Here is a 22,764-nt window from a genome sequence, read left to right as displayed (position 1 = left end):
CATTAAGTATAGTTATCAGTTTCTTTCTCTTGTGTTTTATATGTAGTATAACTTATCACACATTCTCTTAAAAGTTACATAACTATTAAGTAGATTTTGTGGTGTAACTTTGCCTTAGGACATTTTTTTTTTTTTGGTTTAATTAGCTGGCCAACCGGAAGAATAAATCCACAATCTGATCGCTCCTAGCCATTGGTATCCTCTGCTTTTTCTTACAACCATGCTAGGAGTCTTAGCTTAGCTTTTTAGGTCCCATTGTCCCTTGATAACGTTTGGTAACGTGTAGATTGTGTAGATACCATTTTTGTAAAACGAATCCCTTAATCCACATGGAATAAGAATAAACTCTAACATTTAATATAAACAAGATTCTACTACAATATTTTGTCCAGAGAATAAAATAGGGGCTCCTCTCCTTCCTAGCCTAAAAAAGGAAGAGTATAAATAGAAGAAGATACTAATTGAAACAGTTTTGGTGAGCTGTAGGATCTCTCTCTGGCTCTTGGGATCTGAATTTGGTTTAGGAAGACGAGGTGGTGACACTGTTGTTGTTTGTGTAACCCAAATACCAAAAAGGATCACGAAATATCTGTGACACCTTGATTTTGTAACTCATTTCCTTTTCTTTTTTCTGTGCTACTATTCTTAATACTCAGACCCTCTGTGTTTTTTTTTTTGTTTGTTTTTTTTTTTTAACCTACAAGAGCAGAAGGAGGGGCCCCCACTGTCATAGCCCCACCCCCAACACAATATATTGTTTTCACATAGCTAGGTTCGTACCCTTTTAGGCCGAGTTTGTCAGAGAAACGTTTTTTTCTTCTCCCTTTTGCTGTCTTGTTTGTTAAAGCGGTCTCTTTTCTTGTCTTCCTTTAAAGGGTTTTGTGTGCATATAGCTTTGGGGCTCTCATTGCAACCTTCAGGCATATGAGAATGGCTTCTTCTTCTTCTTTTTCTTCAGCATCAATGGCATTGGGGGATGAGAAACCACATGTTTTAGCTGTTGATGACAGCTTGTTGGACCGTAAACTCATTGAAAAGCTACTTACCAACTCTTCATGTAAAGGTATATATGCCCCCTCTCTCCTTTTCTCTTTCTTGGTTTTCTTGATTTTCTTTTCCTTTCTCATTTTTTTTTTTTTTTTTTTCATAGTAAGCAAACAGATGCTATAGAACATTATGTCTTCATGTCAGTTTGTAACTGAACAGTCATTCTCTCATAACTATTTTCAATCTCAGTTCTACTATTTCAATAGGCAGTTTTTAGCGGTTTATAGGATGATTTAAACAGTAGTAGAAGTAGAAGTTGGTTAAAATGGTAGTCTCAAATTCCTACTTAAGTCTTAACACAAAAGAAGAAAAAAAGAAAGAAAAAGGAGTGGAAGTAGTTGTCTTGTCTGAGCGAGGAGAGACCATCCATGGTTCACATCTTAGGGGTGCATCTTACTGATCTTGGTCACCATCACTCAATATCCTTTGAGGTATGTGGATCCCATATATAATGTGTGTCTATTTTCACTGGCACTCATAATAGAAACACCAAGGGAGACACGTCCTTAAAAAGCAACTGCACAATGTCCAGGTGTCTTACCGTAGACTTGACCAGTTGTCACCTAGTGGGCCGAAGCCCAGCAAGTTTTTTTTAACTTTTTTTTTAGAGAACAACTTTCTCTTGATGGTAGGGTAACAGGGGAATCAAAAATGGGAAAATTAACGCTTCATATACACTCTATTTAAAATGTATTTTGAAAATATAGGCAGTTTGTTATCAGTGTTTAAACAATAGTTTTTAGTGTTTAAATAACATCATACATATTTTCAAAAAATACAAACAATATTACTAAAATAACATTACCAAACGGGCCCTAATTTTAGTTAAAATTTTGAAATTATATTATCAAAACAAAAATTTAATCCATGAGACAATGTGTGTATGGTAAGTATGTAATAATGAGTTTGTGATAATCATTACTTGTAAAATTTCATGCATTGAGAGATGTTTTTTTAACTTTTTTTTTTTTCTTGGAAAAAAAAAAAAAAAAGACGTTCTGGGTTAAGCTAAAGACCCAAAGCTTGACACATCCATACACTTTAATCGTGTTTATCACATTTCTCAGCTAATGTGCTCCGTTGTTCAGTACTAATTATATGACCCAGATAATTTATTTCTTTTTTTAGGGCCAGAAGGGCCACTTCCTGAATTTTTAATGCATCTCACTATAACCCTTCAACTTTAGAGGCTTTACTTACGTTATGATGTACTGATGCCTAATATGTAATTTGGGTTCTTTTCGTTTAGTAACGACAGCAGAAAACGGGCAAAAGGCACTGGAGTTGTTGGGCCTGGGTGATGGGCAACACACCCTCAATAGCATTGTAAGTAGCCTTTAAACTCGAGGAAGAAAAGTAATTTTATTATCATTTTAAATAACCATTTACCTAATAAGGCACTGCATATTATTGCTCTGTTGTTCATAGGTGTTTCATTTATTTATTTATTTTGTGAAGAGGTTTGTGCAATTTGGGTGGTTTTTGAGAGTAAAAGCATTGCTTATCCCAAGCTGTTTAACTTCTCACATTATTAAAAGTTGCAACCCTCCCAAACTGGCTCAAAATAGTGGCAAGTAACCCAAGGGATTACCCCAGTCAGATGGGCTCCCTCAACTACTCAATGGTTACATAAAGAATGTGGATCAATAATTGCACTGACTTAGCTACTCCAATGGCTACATAAAGAATGTAGATCAATAATTGCATTAAAACTTTTTTTTTTTTATATGCAATAATTGCATTAAAACTCATCAATAATTGGACGTGTTACCTTTACCTTTCACTGTATAACTCATAAGGTATCTCTTTGCAGGCTTCGAAGGTAAACTTGATAATCACTGATTATTGTATGCCAGGGATGACAGGGTATGAACTACTTAAAAAAATTAAGGTAAGAAAACTCTGTTTGTGAGTCTTTTATTGCATTATTGCATCAATCCCAGTCTCTAAAGATATACATCATTGATCATTTATTTAATCATTACTTAACATACCATGAAAGCATCAGAGTATATAAGATGTATTAAAGGGTCTCCTATTGACATATATGTATCAATAGCACTTAATGACAACTCTAACCATAAATCTGTCCCTGTAAGCAGGAATCCCCTACCATGAAGGATATACCAGTGGTGATAGTGTCATCTGAGAATGTCCCAACTCGAATTAAGAAGTAACCACTAGCACTAAAAACTACATTTAATTTTTCTACTCTTATTTTCTTTTTCTTTTCTTTTCTTTTTTTCCAAACGTTATTTAATTTTTATTTTGTCTTCTGTTTTCTTTACTTGATCAGGTGCATGGATGAAGGAGCTGAGGAATTCATGTTGAAGCCGCTCCAGAAATCAGATGTTAATAGGTTAAGATGTCAGTTAACAAAGTTCAGCAATCCTCACAAAGGGATGCTTTGCATGGGAAGATAAGTGCCTCCTTTAGAAAAGAAGAATATGCACCAAAAAATCCATAAGAAAAGGAAAATGAAGACTGACCTAAGTGCATCTATTGCTGTCTAGAAACGGTGTTAGTTTAGTTTATCTTTCTATAGTTAATCTAAAAGTTTTGCTATGTATATAGCAGCACATTATGTGGCTTTTGCTCTTTCTAATTGGCATTAGTGCAAATATTTTGTGGGGCTATGGCAAAATAACAGTAAAAGTTTCTTTATGATCTTTTTATCCATGACTTTCAAAAGAATCCACAATTCTATTACAAGTGGTGAAGGTGTTATACCTTCTTCACGGTGTCCTGTGCAGATGCATCCTTCAGTACCTTTTGCACACAAAGAAGCTGAAGAACATAGCTTTCAAGCATCATCACCTGACAAGACGAGTTGTCACAGTTACTCTCTGTTTTCCTTACTATCCCTTTTTCCTGAGGTCCAATATCTTGTATTTCTGCAGCAACATACAAGTAAAACAGTTTAATTCCATAGAAAGAAAATGATGAAAAAATTTTGAACTTAAAAAATTCCATAAGAATTTTGTGAATGCAACTTAAAGGGTAGTTCATGAGAAAAAGTCCAACAAATACACACCTTTATTCTCATTTTGACATGGAAGAGTAGCTTCATCACCATCATAATGTCTGGCCACAAACATAACCATTTTAGCCTAGTAGGTTTAATATATGAACTCTTAGGCAAGGGAACAAAAAACAATAACAAGAAGACATGTAACTTACTCATGTTCTTCTACGATGCTTTGAAGTTTTTCAGAGATTGACAAAGACGATGACACCCGCTCTGCATGGTCTGGAGAAGATGTTTCTAAATTTTGCATTACTTCTTGAGATTCACCTCTCTCTTCCTCGCATCCACAACCATTGTTGCCTGAGCTCAAACCATCTATTGCCTTTTTATTCTCTGAAAAAAGGTCATTACCCATGCAAATTTCTTCAATAAGCCCCAATTTTTTGAAGGGGGCTGGCTGGATTTTTGCTTTATTTTCCACTTCTCTACTAGCACTTTCCTCTGCTGATATATCAGGAAAGGGTGTCTCACCATGAGAGCCAGCCAGATGCAAGGAACCCAGAGGCGTGCCTTCCAGTTTAGAATCAGGAGATAAATCTGGCATGGTTGAGCCAAACTTAACCTTGGAGGATATAGGGGAATCATGAAATGCAAACTTTTCAGTGATGAAACTGCCAGAAGGTGAACATGCTAAACGTTCCCCATACTTAGATCTATCAAAAGAAGATTTGGCATCAATATCTGATCTAGGGACAGGCAACTCAGTGGAAGGATCTTCCATCCAAATCTTGGAGCCTGAGAATGGAATTTTTGTCTCTGAATTTCGAGAGAAAGAACTGAAACCTGAATTCATTTTAACTGAATTATATCCATCCTCATAAAACCAACTGTCGTTTTGTCCTAATTTTCCTTGAGAGTGATGGGATGGTTTTGACTTTGATGGATTTGACATATTTGTACATTTTCCCGAACCACACAAATCATTTACTTGTACAGTTTCATCCGTCTCTTTGGCAAAAATTTTCTTCACATCATATTTTTTTCGAGGGCTAGCAAAAGCATTGCTATGTCTCCTTCTCTGTCTTGCTGCAGCATTTGATTCTAAATGATTGGTTGCTTCACCCCACACTATCACAAATTATGGGAAAAAGATCACTTCAGTAAACCATAAGAATGTATTCATAGTGAATATAGAAACAAACTAATACTGAGTAGTTAATAAAGTTCTTTGTAATCAAAGAATATAACCTGCACTGGATGAGCAGGACTCTTCGCTGCCAAAAGTATACAATGGGTAATGAAGCATTTATGTCAAAGTTGGAAAAAATAACAAAAAAAACCATGTGAAATGACTTTGAAACAACTTGCAATTACCTCAGGGTGCTCAAATTATCTTTTGCATCCTCTGTTGTAAAGCAAAACCAATCTGATTGATTGGTTACATCTCTAAAATCAAACTTTCTTCCCAAAGTTGGCCGTCTATCATCAAACAAAGACAGAATCTTGAGACTATGCAAGTTACTTATAAAACCGTCCTAAAAACTTGGCCTACCTTGCTCTACTTGAAATCATGAAGTCAATGTCACTTTCTGATGCTTGGTGCTTGTAAAATGAAGCAGGTGACTCTGATTACCAAAATGAAGTGAGCAAAGCACAATACTAACAAAAAAAAAAAAAATGTATATATATATTTTTAAATCCCTAAAACAAATGAACCTACATTCTCTGTATTCCAAAACCATATCCCCTCCTCCTCCCCCTCCCCACTCACCCAAAAAAAAAACTTATCTAAATAGGATAGAACTGTAGCAAAACAGGATCCCTGAAAAAGTTTTAAGGTTAACCCTACCTTCTAATCCTAAGGGACCAAAATTTTAGGATAATAATATATACTGTTATACAAATGATTTCCCTAAGTTCCAGAAGAAACCACTACAGTAAAGCACTTTACCATGCTACATACACAATCTGAAGGGACCAGGGTAAGGTTTCCAAAGAACCAAGGAACTATAACCAATAATGATACTAGGCAAGTGCAGTTGGCAGTTTTTCTTTTTAAAAAATGTACAGAGCAATGACAGAATATTTCCACTCCACTATAGTTTCATGAACTTGATTACAATATGTTAATAGAGGTACTATTTCATGGTTCAGCTGAGACAGAGCACCTAAGATGTTGAATCTGTCCATTGCTGTTGCAGCATCCCTGCACAGATATAACAATTTCATGAATAAGCTATACAATCATTTCTTGAAAATGAGAATACAAAAGATCGGTCTTATTAGAACACCTTTTCTTCAGCAGATGGGATTCTTCAAAAGCATAATCTGACATCTCCGAGTGTCCGTATTTTAAAAAATCCATAGAATTACTCTCAGTTTCAGGTGGCCAGTTTTTCCAAGATACTTCATGCTCCCTCTCATCAAGGAAGTTGTCATCTAGGAAGCAAGACCTAGCTGATGGACATTGAAAAAAAGAGAGCAAATTAACAGAATGATCACACCAGTTTTTATTTTTAGTAGAAAATAGAAGAATGGAGATGCAGATCAACTTATAAGCTTATAACTAACAATGATATGGGGAAATATACCAAAATTTTTTAAAGATAAAAATCATTTTTAAAAAAGAAGAAAAATAGTAAACTACCATCCCATATATCCTCATTGTTGTTCTCACGGTCATAAAAGATTCTTCTGTCACCAAACAAACTATTTGTTTTACTATCATGACTGTCATGTTGCATCCAAGTTCTGGCAGAGACTGATTTCTGCTTGGGATTGCTATATGAATGCGTTATGCCTGATGAAAACTCCAGAGAACTGCCACATAGGGGCATATTGATATCTTGCATCATTGTATCCTGCATTCAGCATGTCAAAATAATTAATCAATTTTTTTATTGCCGGGCTAGTCTCAGAATATAATAAAAACAACAAAAGAAAAGCTAACTATGGCATTAAGAAAAGCTTTATAGCTATGGCACATGAACTATAGAAATTAGAGTGATGCAACAATTTAATTTGTATAAGAATGCATTCAATAATGCTCTCACCATTTCAATTTCAATTTCACCCAGCAATGAGTTACGGTTCTTTGACATAGCTACTTGCCTTGCAGCCTTCAAAGGTGAGCAACCAAATGAGAAGTATCTATAATCAAACAAGCATTAAGAGTTAAGATGGGAAAGTGAAACAATAAGCTCATGAAGGATGATTCAGTACTGGAAAGTCAAACATGCAAGCTTTAACAAGAAGAGCAATGTGACCCTTTCTTTCAACAGAAGTAGACATCAAAAGAGAACTGAATCAAAGAACCAGATTTTTTTAATGGTTTAGTATTGTCAATCATGAGCAGATCACTTGCAGCGAAATCAACAGTAAGTCTAAAGCAGATACAAGGAAAACTGAAGAATATACTGGGATCGCAATCCAATAAGCACCCCTTAGCACATAAACAAAAGAACATGGACTGGATGTTTTTGCATAGCATTTTCTTTTAGCACTTAGCACTAGTAACTTGAACACTGGTAGAAGCATTTAAATAGGCATTGCTTTAAGATCTAGAAAAACAAACTAAATAGTTCAAACAAATTTCTCAGGCATTAGCATTGGACACACCTTGAAGCAAATTTCACCAACTAGACAAAGACAAATCAGCTATTTTTAAAAATGTGTAATTTTCAGTTCCTAACTATGAGAATACTCTTGCTTGTTTTCCAAAACTTTTTCATCTATACAAGCAAATACTCACTAAGTAGGAGGGGATTTTGACTTTCCAATGGCATATCAATTTATAAATATCTAGTCCTAGAGTTCCATAATTTTTTTTCAAAAAAATGAGTATATCATTTCAGTTGGAGAAATATCCTACTGATATCATTTTATTAAAGAAAGACTACTTCATGTACAAAGACACAAAAAAGCCTTAAGAATTACAACATCCTACTGATCACTATGATCATGATATGGTGTACAAACCAAATTACAATGATGGTATTAGAATAATATGGATGGAAGATGGCAGCAAATACGTTACATGTCAATAGAATATCAGAAAAAGCTAATACAGAATGATGATTTGGAAATGTCATATCTGAATTACCTGCCAGGTTGTTGTGGTGAATGGACTGGTGTCTCCATTCCCACTTTACCCAAACCTGATGAGTAAGAAACGCAGTAATAAATACTAGTTTATGTTGTTTAACAAATAATCTACCAATATATTGTGTTTGCTAATATTGAACACTATGAATTGAAAAATATAAAACCTGGCTTCATACACAAAACCAACATCATACCTTCAACAGAAAATGCAACATGATCTTCATGCATCGGATGGACTTCTTCATTGCCGTTTAGTTCATCATCACCAAGCAAATCAAGAACAGATAGCTCTAAGAGAGAGATGAAGGGAAAAAAGTTATGAAAATTCAACTTTTTTAGTCACACATATAATGAAGCACTTTCAAGGGAGGTTAGACAAGGGGATCCATTGTCCCCATTGCTGTTTATACTGGATATGGAAGAGTTAAGTCGGATGTTGAAGAGAACAGAGGTAGGGGTACAACAACTAGGCTCTCTATCTCCCATCTTTCAATTGCAGATGATACAATTTTATTGTGATGCGGATACTGAACATATTCTTTGTTTCTGAAGGATGTTGACTTGTTTCAAGGTTGTTACAAGCCTGAAAGTAAATATGGATAAGAGTGAGATGGTCCCTATAGGAAATGTGGGCAACATGGAAGTTCTAACAAATATACGTTGTTGTAAAGTTGGGAGTTTGCCGATGACATACCTAGGGATGTCATTGAAGGCTTCCTTTAAAGCTATATTTGTGTGGAACCCTATCCTAGAGAAAGAGGAATGTCGATTGTCACTGTTAAAAAGCACACTTTCAATCTTACCTACATACAATCTTTCTCTTTTTACCATTCCCACCTGCATGGTCAACAGGTTGGAGATATTATATAGGAACGTTTTGTAGGGTGCCTCAGAAGTTCAATTTCTCATTGGTGGGACGGGATACAATCTACTTTCCTCTTGCAAAGGGTGGATTGGGGGTAAGGAAGTTAGAAATCTTTGACAAAGCACTATTGGGGAAATGGCTTTGATGCTTTGGGAACAAAGACACTTTTTACGACGACAAGTGATAGCTGCTGGGCACGGGGACAACTGGGCTGGGTGGACTTCAAAGTCAGTTAGAAAGCCCATGGGTGTAGTTTATGGAAAGAAATTAGGGCGAGATGGGACAAATTTATTCTACATTTGCATTCCACTGTGAGGGATGGCAAGCGCATAAGGTTTTGGCATGACCATTGGTGTTGGAACCATTCTTTGAAGAATTTGTACCTTGCTTTGTATGCTTGCTTAGCAATTAAAGATGCCTCACTTCACTTCATTTGGGTTAGCCTGGTGGACGGGGTGGGAGGAGTTGGAACCTCAAGTTCCACAGGTTTTTTGGTTTTAATGACTAGGAATTAGAGTCTGTGAATTCTCTCCTCGATCTTTTATACAAAAATGTCCATTTTCAGGGGTGAGGTGGGTGATAAGCTAAGATGGAGACTAAATAGGAGTGGTAGGTTTAATGTTCATTCGTATTAGGAGGCCATCTGAGATACCATTACTACTCATTTTTCCTTGGAAGAGTATTTGGTGTGTCAAGGCTCCAAAGAGGGTTCATTTCTTTGTTTGGAATATAGACTAGGGGGATTCTTATTTGTGAGAATCTCATCAAGAAAGGTTTCTATTTGATTGGTTGGTGCTGTATGGGTCTGTGAGTGGGAATGGAACAAAAGCACGTTTCAAGATGTAAAGCTTGTTGACTCAATTGGAATCTTTGATGATTAGAGATCTGTTTGATTGGTCCCGTGTGTGAGATCTTACCAATAGCAATTCCCTACTAGATTTTAAAGAATCGCTTTACTTTTGTGCATAATTTTTTGAATTATTTTTAAAAATCTTATTAGGCTACTTTGTTTTCATTTTGTGTGCATAAAGTAACCTATTTTCTTAATAAAATACCACTACAATAAAACACACACATATATGTGCATATATATCAATAACCTTATTTTTGAAAGCCTGAGCCTAGCAGGGAAAGCATGGAAGCAAGGGAGTTCAAAGGTTATTGCCAATGAATGTTTGCTACTTACGCTGATCATTAGCTGTCTTCCATTGATCATGTTTTGAATCAGTTCCCTTGAAAACAGCATTGTTATCATTATGGGCACCAATTCCAACCCTGTAATAAATACATCAACTCTTCATGAGAAAAACATGCACTCTTCAAGCAAACAATTCACAGATAAAATCATGTTATGATATGAAAATAAGCAGATTTGGTTTCCAGAAGTCGCAACAAATTCAAGTACAACCACACAACATATGTGGAAAATACATCCTTGCTCTATTGGAAGCATTGTAATTATAATAGTACTGAGAACCACATCTCTTTAGTTGTTAATAAGTTGAAATAATGCTCTGTTGAGGGGAGTTTAGAGAGATGTTCTGAATACGTATCAAGATGTATAACATGTGGACATACACTCGTCACTCACTTCTTTGGAGATACAGTCTCCACTCGGCAATGTGATGGGCTTCCTGTTTACGAACACAACCATCATATGTTAAACATCTCATATCCACTTATAAAAGTCCAGAGAACAGTGGTCAGAAAACATGCCTAAGTTCACACAGTAGTGGAGATCCGTTAGAGAACATACTTGCTTCCTTGAACTCGACAGAATCGGGATGAGTAACTGTGTGGGAAAGGATTGTTGGTGGACCCTTTGAGATATTGTACTTCACTGTCGAAGCATTAACCTCTAGATCTTCTTTTCCTTATATAATTGTACAGAAGGACATAGAAGAACAGATAAGAAAGCATATATATTCTAAATAGCAAGAATAAAAACAAGCATATAAAACACATCAACAACAACACATCTTATACGGCAAGGCATCCAAGATCTCTGGTGAATCTATATTCATATTGCTAACACATTACTGCCCTTCCAGATATTTCATTAGCAGATTTAATCAAACTGACTCATTCACCAAAATTAGAAGCCCTAAGCCAGTGGCCATTAAAACAATACAGTACAAATGTTACTAAAGATTTTTTTTTTTTTTTTAATAAATTACCAACCGAAGTTTCAGAAAGAAAACAAAAAACTGGAAAGTGAAAAAATAGGCAGCTAATTGGTTTATTATGAAGAGTTAAGTTAGAGCTTGGAGCCCAATAATTGACTCCAGGGGCATGGAGACGGTCCTGTCACCAGCCTCTGACAGTCAAAGATGGCTCAATGTGCATGTGTGTTTGCTAGATAGGTTCCATCTCCATCTGTCTAATTTCAACAATTAAATATCCGATCCAATTACAAAATATAATTAGGAAAATTTCAGCATCACATCATTAGTCTTAATTCTCAATTTATTTAAACAAACTCAAGAAAATCTGCCAGTAACTTTTGGTATTGATAGAATATTAATATACTTACCACTAGGGCAAGCAGAGTAGCATTCTTGAGAAACTGTTGACAAGTTAAGCAAACTAAGAATATCCAGTGATCGCTGTTCTTTGTGATGTTCGCCACATGCGTTCATTCCATCAGCATAGCTCTCTGACCCAGCTGTCTGCTGCTGCTGTTGTCGTTTCCTTTGCTCAAAGTATTGCTTTTGCCTTCAAAGATTAATAAGAGTCACAACATACAGATTTTCTGTATCTAACAATATCCTATAAGTCAGAAGAACAGACATGGACACAGGAACGGATAAAAGTATGACACGAGCAATTTCTGAAAAATTATAACATAAAACGGCCAATACAACACCCTAATGAAGTGTCCGTGCTTCCTAGCCTATAACACCCATCAAACAGAAATTATTTTCCCACCCTTGAAATAATTATTCATTAAAAAAAAAAAACCCAAAAATAAATATCATCCAACAGCAAAATGCATTCACAAATATAACCCTATAACTTCATTTTTCAGCTTCTGCTAAAGAATTTCCATGCAGTTGATAAGAAAATTGTATCGAAAATTTAATTTAAAAAAAAAAAAAAAAAAAAAAAAAGGACAAATGTAACACATATCTATATACCTCTTCTGAGTAGACTTCCTTGACTGGATTTTTAGCCATTCCAGCAACAATTCAATGAACACCATGCACAAAATCAGAAATTCACACATATCAGAACTCAAATTCACCATCATTTCACAAAACTCTGAAGTTGCTTTCAAAAAAATTGAATGTTAAAAACATAAATAAACTTCATGATCATACAATGAATTTGAAAAACTAATTGAACTCTTTGACGCCGAAACAGCCACACTTACATTCGCCACTTTCCGCCTCGACCCTCCCATCCATTGCAACATTGTCAGAGACTCAAAATCTGAACCCTAACCGCTAATAAAACCAGAGTCAAAATTCACCGAAAACCTAGCAAAATGTAACAATTTTGGTCAAAAAAACAAAAATACGCAAATAATATCAGAATTTGAAGAAATGTAAATCGCATGGTGTTCAATTATAGAAGAACAACTACCGAGTCCGAAAAGTTTCAGGAACTGAAGCAAAATGCTCTTGAACACGAAGCTTGAGCTTGTTCTTACACTTGAAAACCCTAAATTTTTTCACAAAAATTAAAGTTGGTTTAAATTAACAAGGAATAATAGGTAGGTTGATTATCAAATAAATACTTACGAAGCAAGCAAGCAAAGCAACACAGAGAGGAACTGATTTGAGAGATTCGTCTGCAATTAACGAATTGATTGCGCTTCTCTCTGTGCCAAATGCCAATGCCCAATATCTGATTATCATACAACAGTAGAAATTTAAAAAACAACGAAGGTTCAAAATATTTCAAACTATTTGTATTTGTGACTGTAAGGACTCTGTGGCGCCTTTGTTAGTTCGTTACATAAATATAAATAAATAAAGAGTAAATTACAAAATTGACCCCTATACTTTAGGACATATCTCAATTTGGTCTCTAACTTTTAATTGTATCAATTTAGTCCTTAACTTTTTTAATACTATGTTAATTTGGTTATTACCGTTATCCCTTGGATGAGAAAAGCTAATATGTCAAATGGAATAATAAAAAATGATTTCTCATGCCACATCAACCACTAACTATAACGCCATATCAGATTTAAACAATAAAAAATAAAAATAAAAAACTCAAATTGAAATGTTAAATGACACATGGCAATTTACTTATCCAACGGTTTAAAAAAAAATAAAAAGCACACTTAATTTGTGTAATTTCCTCATCTTCTTTCCTCACCTCACTTCTCTCTGCAACATTGCTACCATCACCAAAGCACGAGAGACCCATCAATGCAACTCTGATTCAACCCAAGATTTCAAAGAAAATAAATCAAACACCATCTCCCTTCTCTAGACCCATTACCTAGTAAGATTAGAATTTTAAATATAAAAAAACATTGAAAACAACTTTTTGGATCTGTTAATATTAATCATTGTTAAATATAACAATATAAAAATCTGAAAACAATTCTAATATCAATTCATTCGAATCATATAGACATTTAAAAATATAGATCACAAACAATAGGGAACATCACTACATTGCAGAGGCATTATGCCCAATCTCCAACAGCAAACAATCCTAATCGGCAAACTTGTTGCTCTACTTTGCATCCTGTCTTACTGGGTAATAAAGTTCGGCTACCCAATCAGCTTTTTGGCACCTCCTATCTCTAGCCGCAAACCCATCCACACCACCTTATAATTTCCCCATCTTCTTGTGATCAACCCAATGTGTGTTCTGAAATTTCCTGACGTTGGTGAAGTGGACTATGGGGGTGGACCAGCAAAGGACAAAAACTTCTGAATTACTAACTTTAGAATTACTATTTATTTATTTTTATTTTTTTAATAAGCCTGGTGCCACACATTTTGCCACCCCTCCACCAACCACAACTCGCCATGTGGCAAGTTGTGACATTTGTTGTGCCAAAATGTGTGGCTCTACTTACTATTTTTTTTTCTTTTTTATTTTTTTAATTTGATTTGGTAAAATAGTTAGCAGTTGATGTGGCATGAAAATTTAATTTTTATTATTTCATTTGACACATCAGCTTTCTCTATCTAAAAAATAACAGCAGAGACCAAATTGACACAACATTAAACAGGTTAGGGATTAAATTAACACAATTAAAAAGTTAGGGACCAAAATGAAATATAATATAAAGGATAAGGATCAACTTTGTAATTTACCCATAAATAAATAAGACTTTTTTTTTATGGTAAATACAAAATAAGACAATTTATTATTGAATAATCATTTGCATTTGTCTTTATATATGAATAATAATCTCTATATATTAAGAAGATTCAGAAAGCTAGTTATGATTTTAGAAAATCTCAAAAATACCTTTAATCTAATTAGATAATCCTTATTCTTAAAAATAAAAAATAAGGTTAAAATTGTAATTCAAAACAAAAAAAACTACGGTAGAAACTTTTTTTTTCCTAAAAATTAGTGCACACTCACTGTTTAAATATATCTATACACGTTTGATACATTATTTGAAAATGGAATTTTTGAGGTGCCTACACATAGTGTGTTTGATAAACTTCAAATTACAATCAAAGTAGCATAAAAAAAATTTAAAAAATTTTTTAAAAAAAATCTAGAGACAGAACAGTTTTAACAAAAAAAAAAAAAAAAGAGTTTACATATGGTGGGTTGTTAGTGGCGGAAAGAGAACCAATGAAAATTTGCAAACTCAACAAACATTAAAAAAAGTTGTCAAAGCATCTCCAGCAGATTCACCAAATTTTTGTACTATTTGGATAATGAACAGTGACATTTAGTTTCTACCTACCACTTTTTCAAATACACTTTCCAACAGATTTTTTATTCATTTCTCCATCTCATTTAAATATTATTTCTTCATTCATTCATTATTCTTTTTTTATCATCATTTTTTTTAACAACTATATTTTTAAATGAGAAGTGTTATATCTGCAACATTTTACGCAATACTTTTGCAACAAAATTTATGTAGAAAGTTGTTACTAGTTCTAATTTTAACTCACCATTGAAATTATTTTTCTTCTCACCAATATTAACTAATAATAATCTGTTACTTAAAATTTATTGTGAAAATATTGTGGTAGAATTTCTCAATTAAGATTTTTTATTCTTTATATTATTTTTCTTTCTTTCATTTCATTCTCCTCCACACACGTGCCCATTGTCCAATGATCTCAATCCCCCTTCTTTTATTTCTTTTTCTCCTCACGAACCTTCCAGCAACCTCATTCACTCTTCACATGAGAGAGAGAGAGAGAGACTGATGCTCGTTTGCTACCCCACCGCCGATGCAACAAAATTTATGTAGAAAGTTGTTACTAGTTCTAATTTTAACTCACCATTGAAATTATTTTTCTTCTCACCAATATTAACTAATAATAATCTGTTACTTAAAATTTATTGTGAAAATATTGTGGTAGAATTTCTCAATTAAGATTTTTTATTCTTTATATTATTTTTCTTTCTTTCATTTCATTCTCCTCCACACACGTGCCCATTGTCCAATGATCTCAATCCCCCTTCTTTTATTTCTTTTTCTCCTCACGAACCTTCCAGCAACCTCATTCACTCTTCACATGAGAGAGAGAGAGAGAGAGACTGATGCTCGTTTGCTACCCCACCGCCGATGGAGATCGAGGTTGCTGAAAGGACAAAGCCGGTGGAGATCGTTGTTCCCCATGCAGCACTACCACGTCCACCGCCCCACCGCTATTCGTCCTTCTCCCTACCACCAAGCTGGGTCAGATCGGCTTGTTCTTTTTTTTTTTTCTTTTTTTTTTCTTTTTTTCATATTTGCTTGTTCTGATTCAACTTTATCTTAAGAATTGGATTGTGTTTTGTGTTTTGTGTTTGGATTATGTGAGAAACGGAGAGAATGAGAGAAAAAAAAAATCCAAAGGAGAGAGAAAGAATTGATATAATAAATAGTTGGTATAATTTTTTAATCCAAGAAATTCAATTGCTAATGTATAGTAGCCCATCAGACTTGATGAGTTATTGTTCTCCAAGTATAGAGAAGCCATTGGAGAGTGTTTTTATGGTCCCATTCTCTATTATAAAGATTTTTATGCTTTTAACTATACAGTTGGAGATGCTCTCAAATTTTTTGGATATGTAGCATTAATCTAAAATAAATAATGAAACCATGAAAATTAAAATTAAATGGTCTTATGAGAAGCTACGCCGTTGCCATATGCACTCCACAACATCTAATTGGAGTTAAGATTGAATTTCTTTGTCTCTAATGCAAGGCATCAAATGAAATTTGTAAGCTTAGTTGAATGCTTGTGTTACACTGTTGCATGGATGTTTTTAGACACTTATTCATAACCGAAGTCTTTTGCTCCATTGACATCATGTTCATCTTTAATAATCATGTTATGTTGTATTATGTATGCTTTCATAATGTCTTCATGAGTTATATGATTCCAAAAATGTGTAGGTCAATTCACAATTATAAATTATGTTACATCAAAGTGTTTCCTCTTATAGGCATTTTTGTAGTGATATTATGGGTTAAGTAATGTTTTTGAACTTAGTGAGAAAGTGTAATTAAAGTGTGTGTATTTAGCAGTAAATTTGTTTCTAAAAAAAGTGTTTTATCTTATTTCTTTATGGAATTGTGATTGTTTTACAAAAGTTGACTAGCATAGCTATATATCATTGTAGAATAGTATCTCATTATATAATTATGACCGTTGATTTAATCATCAAATGAGCTCACCCAAAAAATGATCTTACACATTAATATCATTTAAAAGCCCATGTAACCCTCAAAAACTGCTTGTCAGATCCAAATATCTTATGATGCTACCACATCCAAATAATTGTTGGTTCATTATAATATCTAGAATACTGACCTTCCACTAATATCAGTCAATTTTCCATTTCTAATGTATACAATCAATGTTCCCTTAAATCCCTAGATATCCACACATTTGGACAACTACAAGCAACCTAACCATGTCGTTAGTATGTGGTAACCTCAAATATTCGTAAGATGAAAATTACCAACCACCACTTTAACAAATTTTTGAAACTTTCTATTGCGGTGAGTTGTTTCTAAAGGGAAGATGAATTGACAATTTTTTTTTTTTTTATAAGGAAGACGAATTGAGCATTCTGACATAATTTATATTTTTTTCATGATGTTGATGCTCTCTCCCAGTCCAGTAGTTCTTCTTTCCATTGCAGGAAGTGGAATTAACTCAAATCCATCATTCAAGAGTCAATGAGAAGTGTATGCATATATTATTTCAAGCCATATACACGCGAGTGAATATTTTCTCTAGGTTGTGTTTGAAAACTTGAATTTAAATTTGGATTTAGATTTTAAATTAATGAATTTGATTTCAAATCCATTAATTTTAGCTGTTATTTCAAATCTATTGATTTTAAATCCAAATCTTTAACATTTTTTAAAATATTCAAACAAGATATTTAAATTTTCATAACTCAAATCCAAATTCAAATGTCAAAATCATACCATCCAAACGTACCATAAAACGGATCCAATTGGGTTGCTAGGGTCAGTGTGTTATGTGTTTGCAACTTGAGAATTTTGGGCCTCGGCCCCATTAGCAACCCACAAGGCCCAAAACCCAAAAAGGCACAGCCCAGTTAATTTATTTAGTAGAATCGGGCTTTTCGTAATTTAAGGAATCTATAGAGACTTTGAAAACCCTAGCTGACCCTTCCTTCACCTATAAATGCAGGTTAAAGAGAATGAATCGTTGCGCCTCACAAATCTGTATGATAACAGCATCTACGCTCTCTGCATCTCATATTCAAATCTGGGTCTTCATTTTTTTTCATGCTTATATCTTCCAAATCAAAGTTTTTCATATCTAAAAGCTCTGCATCCATGGAATTTTGTAGCATTACAGTGTATTTTTAATCATTTGTTGTTAGAGCCGTGTACAATAAGCCGATGCTCTGGATTACAAAAGAATGAAGGAAGCATGGTAGTGTACACGGAAATTGAATTCATGGGTCAACATGTCTGCTCTCTCTGATGCTTTCTCTTGATTTGAGGGCCTGGTTTAAGACCCACATCTTTTCAGTAAATAAATAAATATTTTTCTTTCATTTTTTTCAATCTTTGTTTGATTTATTTTTGTTTGTTGTACATCTCAGAGGTAGGTTGTTTTTAAATTCTTTATAAAAAAGAATAAATTATTTGGACCTTCTTGAAGTAGAGAGTTTTTACTTGGTCTTTGGAGATGAACACATTGACGAAGGAGTATTAAACTCGGCATGGTTCATGTTTAACCATGACAAGTTTTAAATATTGAAAATATTCAGTCATTTTGGAATCGGTCAATGTTTATTTTTTGGGTGATAAGTGATAATTTTAATTTTTTTTATATTATATTTAGTCGATAGTTTAACTTTATTTTCACTTTCATTAATAAAAAAAAAAAAAAAATTTCTTTACAATTTGATATAAGGAAGAGTGTAGACTTGATCTTGGATGCCTGCCTCCTTGGATGGAGCCAAAGGCCCTTTTGACTACACATGGATAATATCGATCATCTAGGATTACATTACAATTACAAAAATATTGGATATCATTTGCATTCTTCAATTTTTTTTATTTGTTTATAGAAATTCAACGTGGGAATTGAACTTCTAATTAACCATTTGAGACTATCAATTGAGCTAACTAGAAGTCATTTCAATTTTATTATTCTCACAATGAAATATCAATAGACGCAGTGGATTATAGTTAGCTCAATTGGTAAAGTCTCTGATGATTAAATAAGAAATATGAATCAATTTATACCAAAAATCAATTAGCGTCACGAGTATCCACGTATAGCGTATTGTCCTATTCAAAACGGAGTTACAAAAATGACCATAACCATCAACCCCATCTACTAATCACAAGCTATTTATCATTCAATTGCAAGTTTGGATTCTTAGCAAGAGACATTTTAAAAGACGCTCTACGAAATTCTCTTTGAAAATGAACATTTAAAAAACAAAAGATCTTTGTTTTCAATTCTTCCTCTACATAGCTAACCATATCCTGTTATTAAGGCATGCTCGGGGAATGGTTTTACAAAATCATCTCACAATTTTTCTATCAATCAATAACTCTAGACACATTGAAAACTTCACATACATTTTCATAGCAAGTCTTTTTCTTTGAGGTGTAGTAGGTTCAAAAGAGATGAATAGCATTATGCGTGTATGAAATAGTATGTGGAAAAATCAGTGCTTCTAATAGCACATTTCATCAATAGAAGTCACATTATCTTTAAGCGATTTTTCTTATTTAGAAATGTATTTCCATTAGTTTATATTATCATTCTCGTCTTAAATAGAGTCAATTTGCTAATATATTGTTCTTAACAACCCAACATTTATAATCAAAGTATAACTGGCTGTACACCAGTTTTGTAAAACTTTCTCTAGTTCCATGTGCAATGTAGAGAAATTTTGAACCCAAAATCATCAGCTATTTAAAAGGTTTAATTGAGCCCATACTACTCAAGTTATAAACAAAAATAAGATTTTATGAGAACTCATGGAGATTTAAAGGCATTGTTAAGAGAGAAAAAGTACCCACTGCCCATTAAATCAATATGATCAAATTTGGTATCAGAGCAGGATGCAACACTAAACAGGACCAACTAGGAACAAACAGTAGGTTCTCTGACCTTCTTCATAGTGGCCACTCTCATTGATTCATTGAAGTCGCAAATTATGTGCCAGCAAAAGTAGTTAGCACTTCCTGCAATGTTGCAAACTGGCAATAGAGTTTACAACCTCACTTTGTTCAGATCAGGCATTAAAGGGGATACCAGTCTACATGTGGAGACTGAAAAACCACAAAACATTGAGCCACAATGCCAAATTATTTTATCCAAGAAAGACACATTAATATTGTGAAATAAATGGTGAATGAATTGGTCCCTCTTCCAAGTTATTGGAAATTGGGTCATAGTCCTTTAAACTAGGCAGCGTGTGATGACAAAGATGTGTGTGACGTGTGACAAATCTGTTTTGAGACCTAGACGAGACATAATACAAAATGTGACCTAGATGAGATTCATTTATAGATTAATTGAATACATTTTAATTGCAGTAGTTGTTGAAAACAACCTAAATAGAACCGTGGAGGAGATTATACCAAAGGAGACCCAGTTTACCAGTGATATGATTGGGAGTGTCAGTGTCACCCCCATGGGTCATGGTGCATATGAAATTTTTAAGAGGCTGTTTGGTGCATTATTTTAAACATATATTTTTAATTTTTAAACAATATTATACGCATTTTCACACATTTTTTTATCTACATGTATTTCTAGAAAAATTGAAAACTGTTGTTTAAATATACGTACTAAACAAGCCCTAAAACATTACACATTTATTTCATGTTGATTACAAATTTCTAAAAGTTTTTAGTTGATGGGACTGACGAAATCAACTGCAGATGAACTCAATAAGACAGGTGAGACCATTCTCTGAGACGAGCCCAAACAAGTGCCCACGTCACCAATGAGGGTAGCAAGACCATTCAATACCGCCAATAATGCTTCGGACGGTTACAAAACCAGCTTTACAAACCGTTGGGAGCATATTAAAACTCCATTACTAAGCAGAAGGCATTACCAAGAAAGGCATTAACACCACAATATCAACTACAACGGCTAGAATCGAAGGCAACATATATAAAGCCCTCACATTGCCAACACAAGGTAGATAGACACACTTAGAGATATTTCTTGCTCTGTTACATTGCATTATTCTTTCCCAAAGAGTTTCTTTATATTGACTTTGGCATTGGAGACGTTGTGGCAGGCACCACACCGGTGACCATCCTAAGGAAGCTAATCTACCATTTCTGCAACCATAGAGACAACATCTTGGCTCCATCTGGACGTACTCACTTAGACTGACGAATTTGCACTTCATCAGTTTGGCGTTGTTTGTGGGGAATGACATTTTCGTATTCAGACTCGAAAATGTAGTTTCCAGTCAACTGTTACATTTAGATGGAGTCCAATCAAGATTCCACAGCCTTGGCTTAGAAAGTCCAAGCTCTTGCGGCCACCGTCGAAGAACTTACCAGACAAAATCAAGAAATGAAGCTACGACTCCAATGGGAGGAGAATCGGTCCAAAGGCAACCTGAATGACGAGGGAGATAGCCATAGAAGAAGTGACCATCGAAGACCTACTACTCCAGATGAGCAGAATTCAGATCTTCTTCGAGAGATGAGGAAGGAGATGGACGAATTGAGGAACGCCATCAAGGAGAAAATAGACCGAAGTATGGATAGAATGGTCAGGACAATAGACTCGCCCTTCACTACGGCAGTCCTGGAGTGTCCGGTGCCGTCGAAATTTCAATTGCCCCAACTTAAGCCATTTGACAGGCTTAAGGACCCCCAGGACCACCTCAACACCTTCAAGACGACGTTAGGCCTTCAACAGCCACCTGACGAGATACTGTGTCATTCATTTCTCACCACTCTCAAAGGAGCGGCAAGAAAATGGTTCACCAAGTTGCCAACATCGTCTATCGATAGGTTCGAGCAATTGAGTAACGCCTTTTTATGCCACTTCATTGGAGGACAATGCCCTAAGAGGCCTGCAGACCATTTACTCACCATTAGACAAGGAAAGAAAGAAACCCTGAGGTCGTATGTACAATGCTTCACTCGGGAGACCTTGGAGGTAGACGAAGTTGATGACAAGGTGCAGCTGACAAGCTTCAAAGCGAGGCTAAGGTCCAGAGAGTTCGTGGCTTCACTTGTGAAGAATCCTCTTAAGATGATGGCAGATACACTCCTGAAAGCACAAAAGTATATGAATGCTGAAGTCGCATTAGCAACCATAAGGGATGAAGAGAGACCAGGAGACAAGGTAAGGAAGGAAGACGATTGTAGAGGACAAAAGAGGGAACGCCCATATCGTCGGACCAATGACGGAGGAAAAAGGAAAGATGATAAAACTCCTTGAATGATAAAATTCACCCATCTAGTTATGCCTATTGACAAAATTTTAACGCAGATTAAGGATGAGCACTACCTCAAGTGGCCGAGGCCATTACATTCATCCCCAAATGTCTATGATAAGAATAAATGCTGCCGATTTCACAAGGAACAGGGCCACTACACAGAAGATTATCGGGACCTAAATGAGCAAATATAGGAGTTGATACAGAAAAGGAAACTACAAAAGTATGTGAAGAAAGGAGAGTCTAGCAGGTTCAGGAACAGTAACAAAAACCAATGCGACCCCTTCTCAAGAGATGAAGATAACACGTCCCAACCCCCACAGAATGTAATTAGGGAGATAAAGACAATTGCAGGAAGGCCATTCATAGGTGGGTCATTCAGATCCTTCAAGAAAGCATGTCAGCAGCAGGTGAACAGTGTCCACGTGATACCCCCATTCAAGTAGAGACGGACGGACCAAGACATGTCTTTCAACGAAGGCGATGCTAAGGGAGTGAAGCAACTTCACAACGACCCCTTGGTCATAATGCTCACGATAAAAGGATTTAATACCAAGAGGATCCTTATAGACAACGGTAGCTCCGCAGACATCATTTACCTTCTTGCTTTCCAATAGTCAAAGCTAGATCTAGGAATACTACACCCATTTGACTCCCCCCTCCTCAGTTTCAATGGAGACAGGGTATATCCCAAGGGTATAGT

General features: G+C 34.9%; 3 protein-coding genes and 1 non-coding gene across 7 annotated transcripts; 3 read left to right on the top strand and 1 right to left on the bottom strand.

Annotated features, from left to right (window-relative positions):
* Positions 1-740: 740 nt before the first annotated feature.
* Positions 741-3,711, top strand: LOC112005141 (two-component response regulator ARR17). Its single transcript, XM_024037391.2, has 5 exons — positions 741-1,063; positions 2,297-2,373; positions 2,861-2,938; positions 3,150-3,220; positions 3,344-3,711. The coding sequence occupies exons 1-5, from the start codon at positions 925-927 to the stop codon at positions 3,468-3,470; spliced, it is 492 nt and encodes a 163-aa protein (XP_023893159.1). The 5' UTR covers positions 741-924; the 3' UTR covers positions 3,471-3,711.
* Positions 3,692-13,831, bottom strand: LOC112005140 (uncharacterized). 4 transcript variants are annotated; one of them, XM_024037389.2, is made up of 22 exons: positions 13,618-13,831; positions 13,314-13,374; positions 12,728-12,833; positions 12,570-12,647; positions 12,358-12,463; positions 12,122-12,144; positions 11,518-11,699; positions 10,741-10,857; positions 10,576-10,618; positions 10,171-10,259; positions 8,314-8,409; positions 8,118-8,172; positions 7,069-7,165; positions 6,663-6,876; positions 6,307-6,472; positions 6,184-6,221; positions 5,568-5,640; positions 5,390-5,494; positions 5,264-5,289; positions 4,228-5,143; positions 4,082-4,131; positions 3,692-3,941 (listed from the first exon to the last, which is right to left on the bottom strand). In XM_024037389.2, the coding sequence occupies exons 5-22, from the start codon at positions 12,397-12,399 to the stop codon at positions 3,772-3,774; spliced, it is 2,502 nt and encodes an 833-aa protein (XP_023893157.1). In that variant the 5' UTR covers positions 12,400-12,463; positions 12,570-12,647; positions 12,728-12,833; positions 13,314-13,374; positions 13,618-13,831; the 3' UTR covers positions 3,692-3,771. The 4 variants fall into 4 exon arrangements, with proteins under 4 accessions (XP_023893157.1, XP_023893158.1, XP_065629134.1 ...); XM_024037390.2 differs by having other exon boundaries at positions 12,358-12,423; XM_065773062.1 differs by having other exon boundaries at positions 13,701-13,814.
* Positions 13,832-18,039: 4,208 nt separating this feature from the next.
* Positions 18,040-18,148, top strand: LOC112005226 (small nucleolar RNA snoR100). The gene has a single exon (XR_002882192.1). It is a non-coding gene; the product is annotated as a small nucleolar RNA snoR100 (small nucleolar RNA).
* A 3,036-nt stretch (positions 18,149-21,184) lies between these two features.
* On the top strand, positions 21,185-22,255 carry LOC112005171 (uncharacterized). The gene is made up of 2 exons (XM_024037420.2): positions 21,185-21,967; positions 22,115-22,255. Exons 1-2 carry the CDS (start codon positions 21,185-21,187, stop codon positions 22,253-22,255), a joined length of 924 nt encoding a protein of 307 aa, XP_023893188.2.
* Positions 22,256-22,764: the final 509 nt, after the last annotated feature.

Source organism: Quercus suber, unplaced genomic scaffold, assembly GCF_002906115.3.
Source record: "Quercus suber isolate HL8 unplaced genomic scaffold, Cork oak 2.0 scaffold_68, whole genome shotgun sequence".
Taxonomy (NCBI): domain Eukaryota; kingdom Viridiplantae; phylum Streptophyta; class Magnoliopsida; order Fagales; family Fagaceae; genus Quercus; species Quercus suber.
The sequence above is the reverse complement of the archived record's forward strand: the minus strand, read 5'-3'. Positions and strand labels throughout refer to the sequence as shown.

What these genes read in the sequence shown, in the direction of transcription:
- LOC112005140 (XM_024037389.2), bottom strand. Translation starts at nt 12,399, where the DNA reads ATGTTGCAATGGATGGGAGGGTCGAGGCGGAAAGTGGCGAAT. An exon ending in GAGACTGTATCTCCAAAGAA is followed by an intron (nt 10,260 to 10,575) that starts GTGAGTGACGAG and finishes TATTTATTACAG; the next exon opens with GGTTGGAATTGGTGCCCATA. An exon ending in AGCATCGTAGAAGAACATGA is followed by an intron (nt 4,132 to 4,227) that starts GTAAGTTACATG and finishes GTTTGTGGCCAG; the next exon opens with ACATTATGATGGTGATGAAG.
- LOC112005141 (XM_024037391.2), top strand. Translation starts at nt 925, where the DNA reads ATGAGAATGGCTTCTTCTTCTTCTTTTTCTTCAGCATCAATGGCATTG. An exon ending in TACCAACTCTTCATGTAAAG is followed by an intron (nt 1,064 to 2,296) that starts GTATATATGCCC and finishes CTTTTCGTTTAG; the next exon opens with TAACGACAGCAGAAAACGGG. An exon ending in AACACACCCTCAATAGCATT is followed by an intron (nt 2,374 to 2,860) that starts GTAAGTAGCCTT and finishes ATCTCTTTGCAG; the next exon opens with GCTTCGAAGGTAAACTTGAT.
- LOC112005171 (XM_024037420.2), top strand. Translation starts at nt 21,185, where the DNA reads ATGAAGCTACGACTCCAATGGGAGGAGAATCGGTCCAAAGGCAACCTG. An exon ending in AAGAGAGACCAGGAGACAAG is followed by an intron (nt 21,968 to 22,114) that starts GTAAGGAAGGAA and finishes ATTTTAACGCAG; the next exon opens with ATTAAGGATGAGCACTACCT.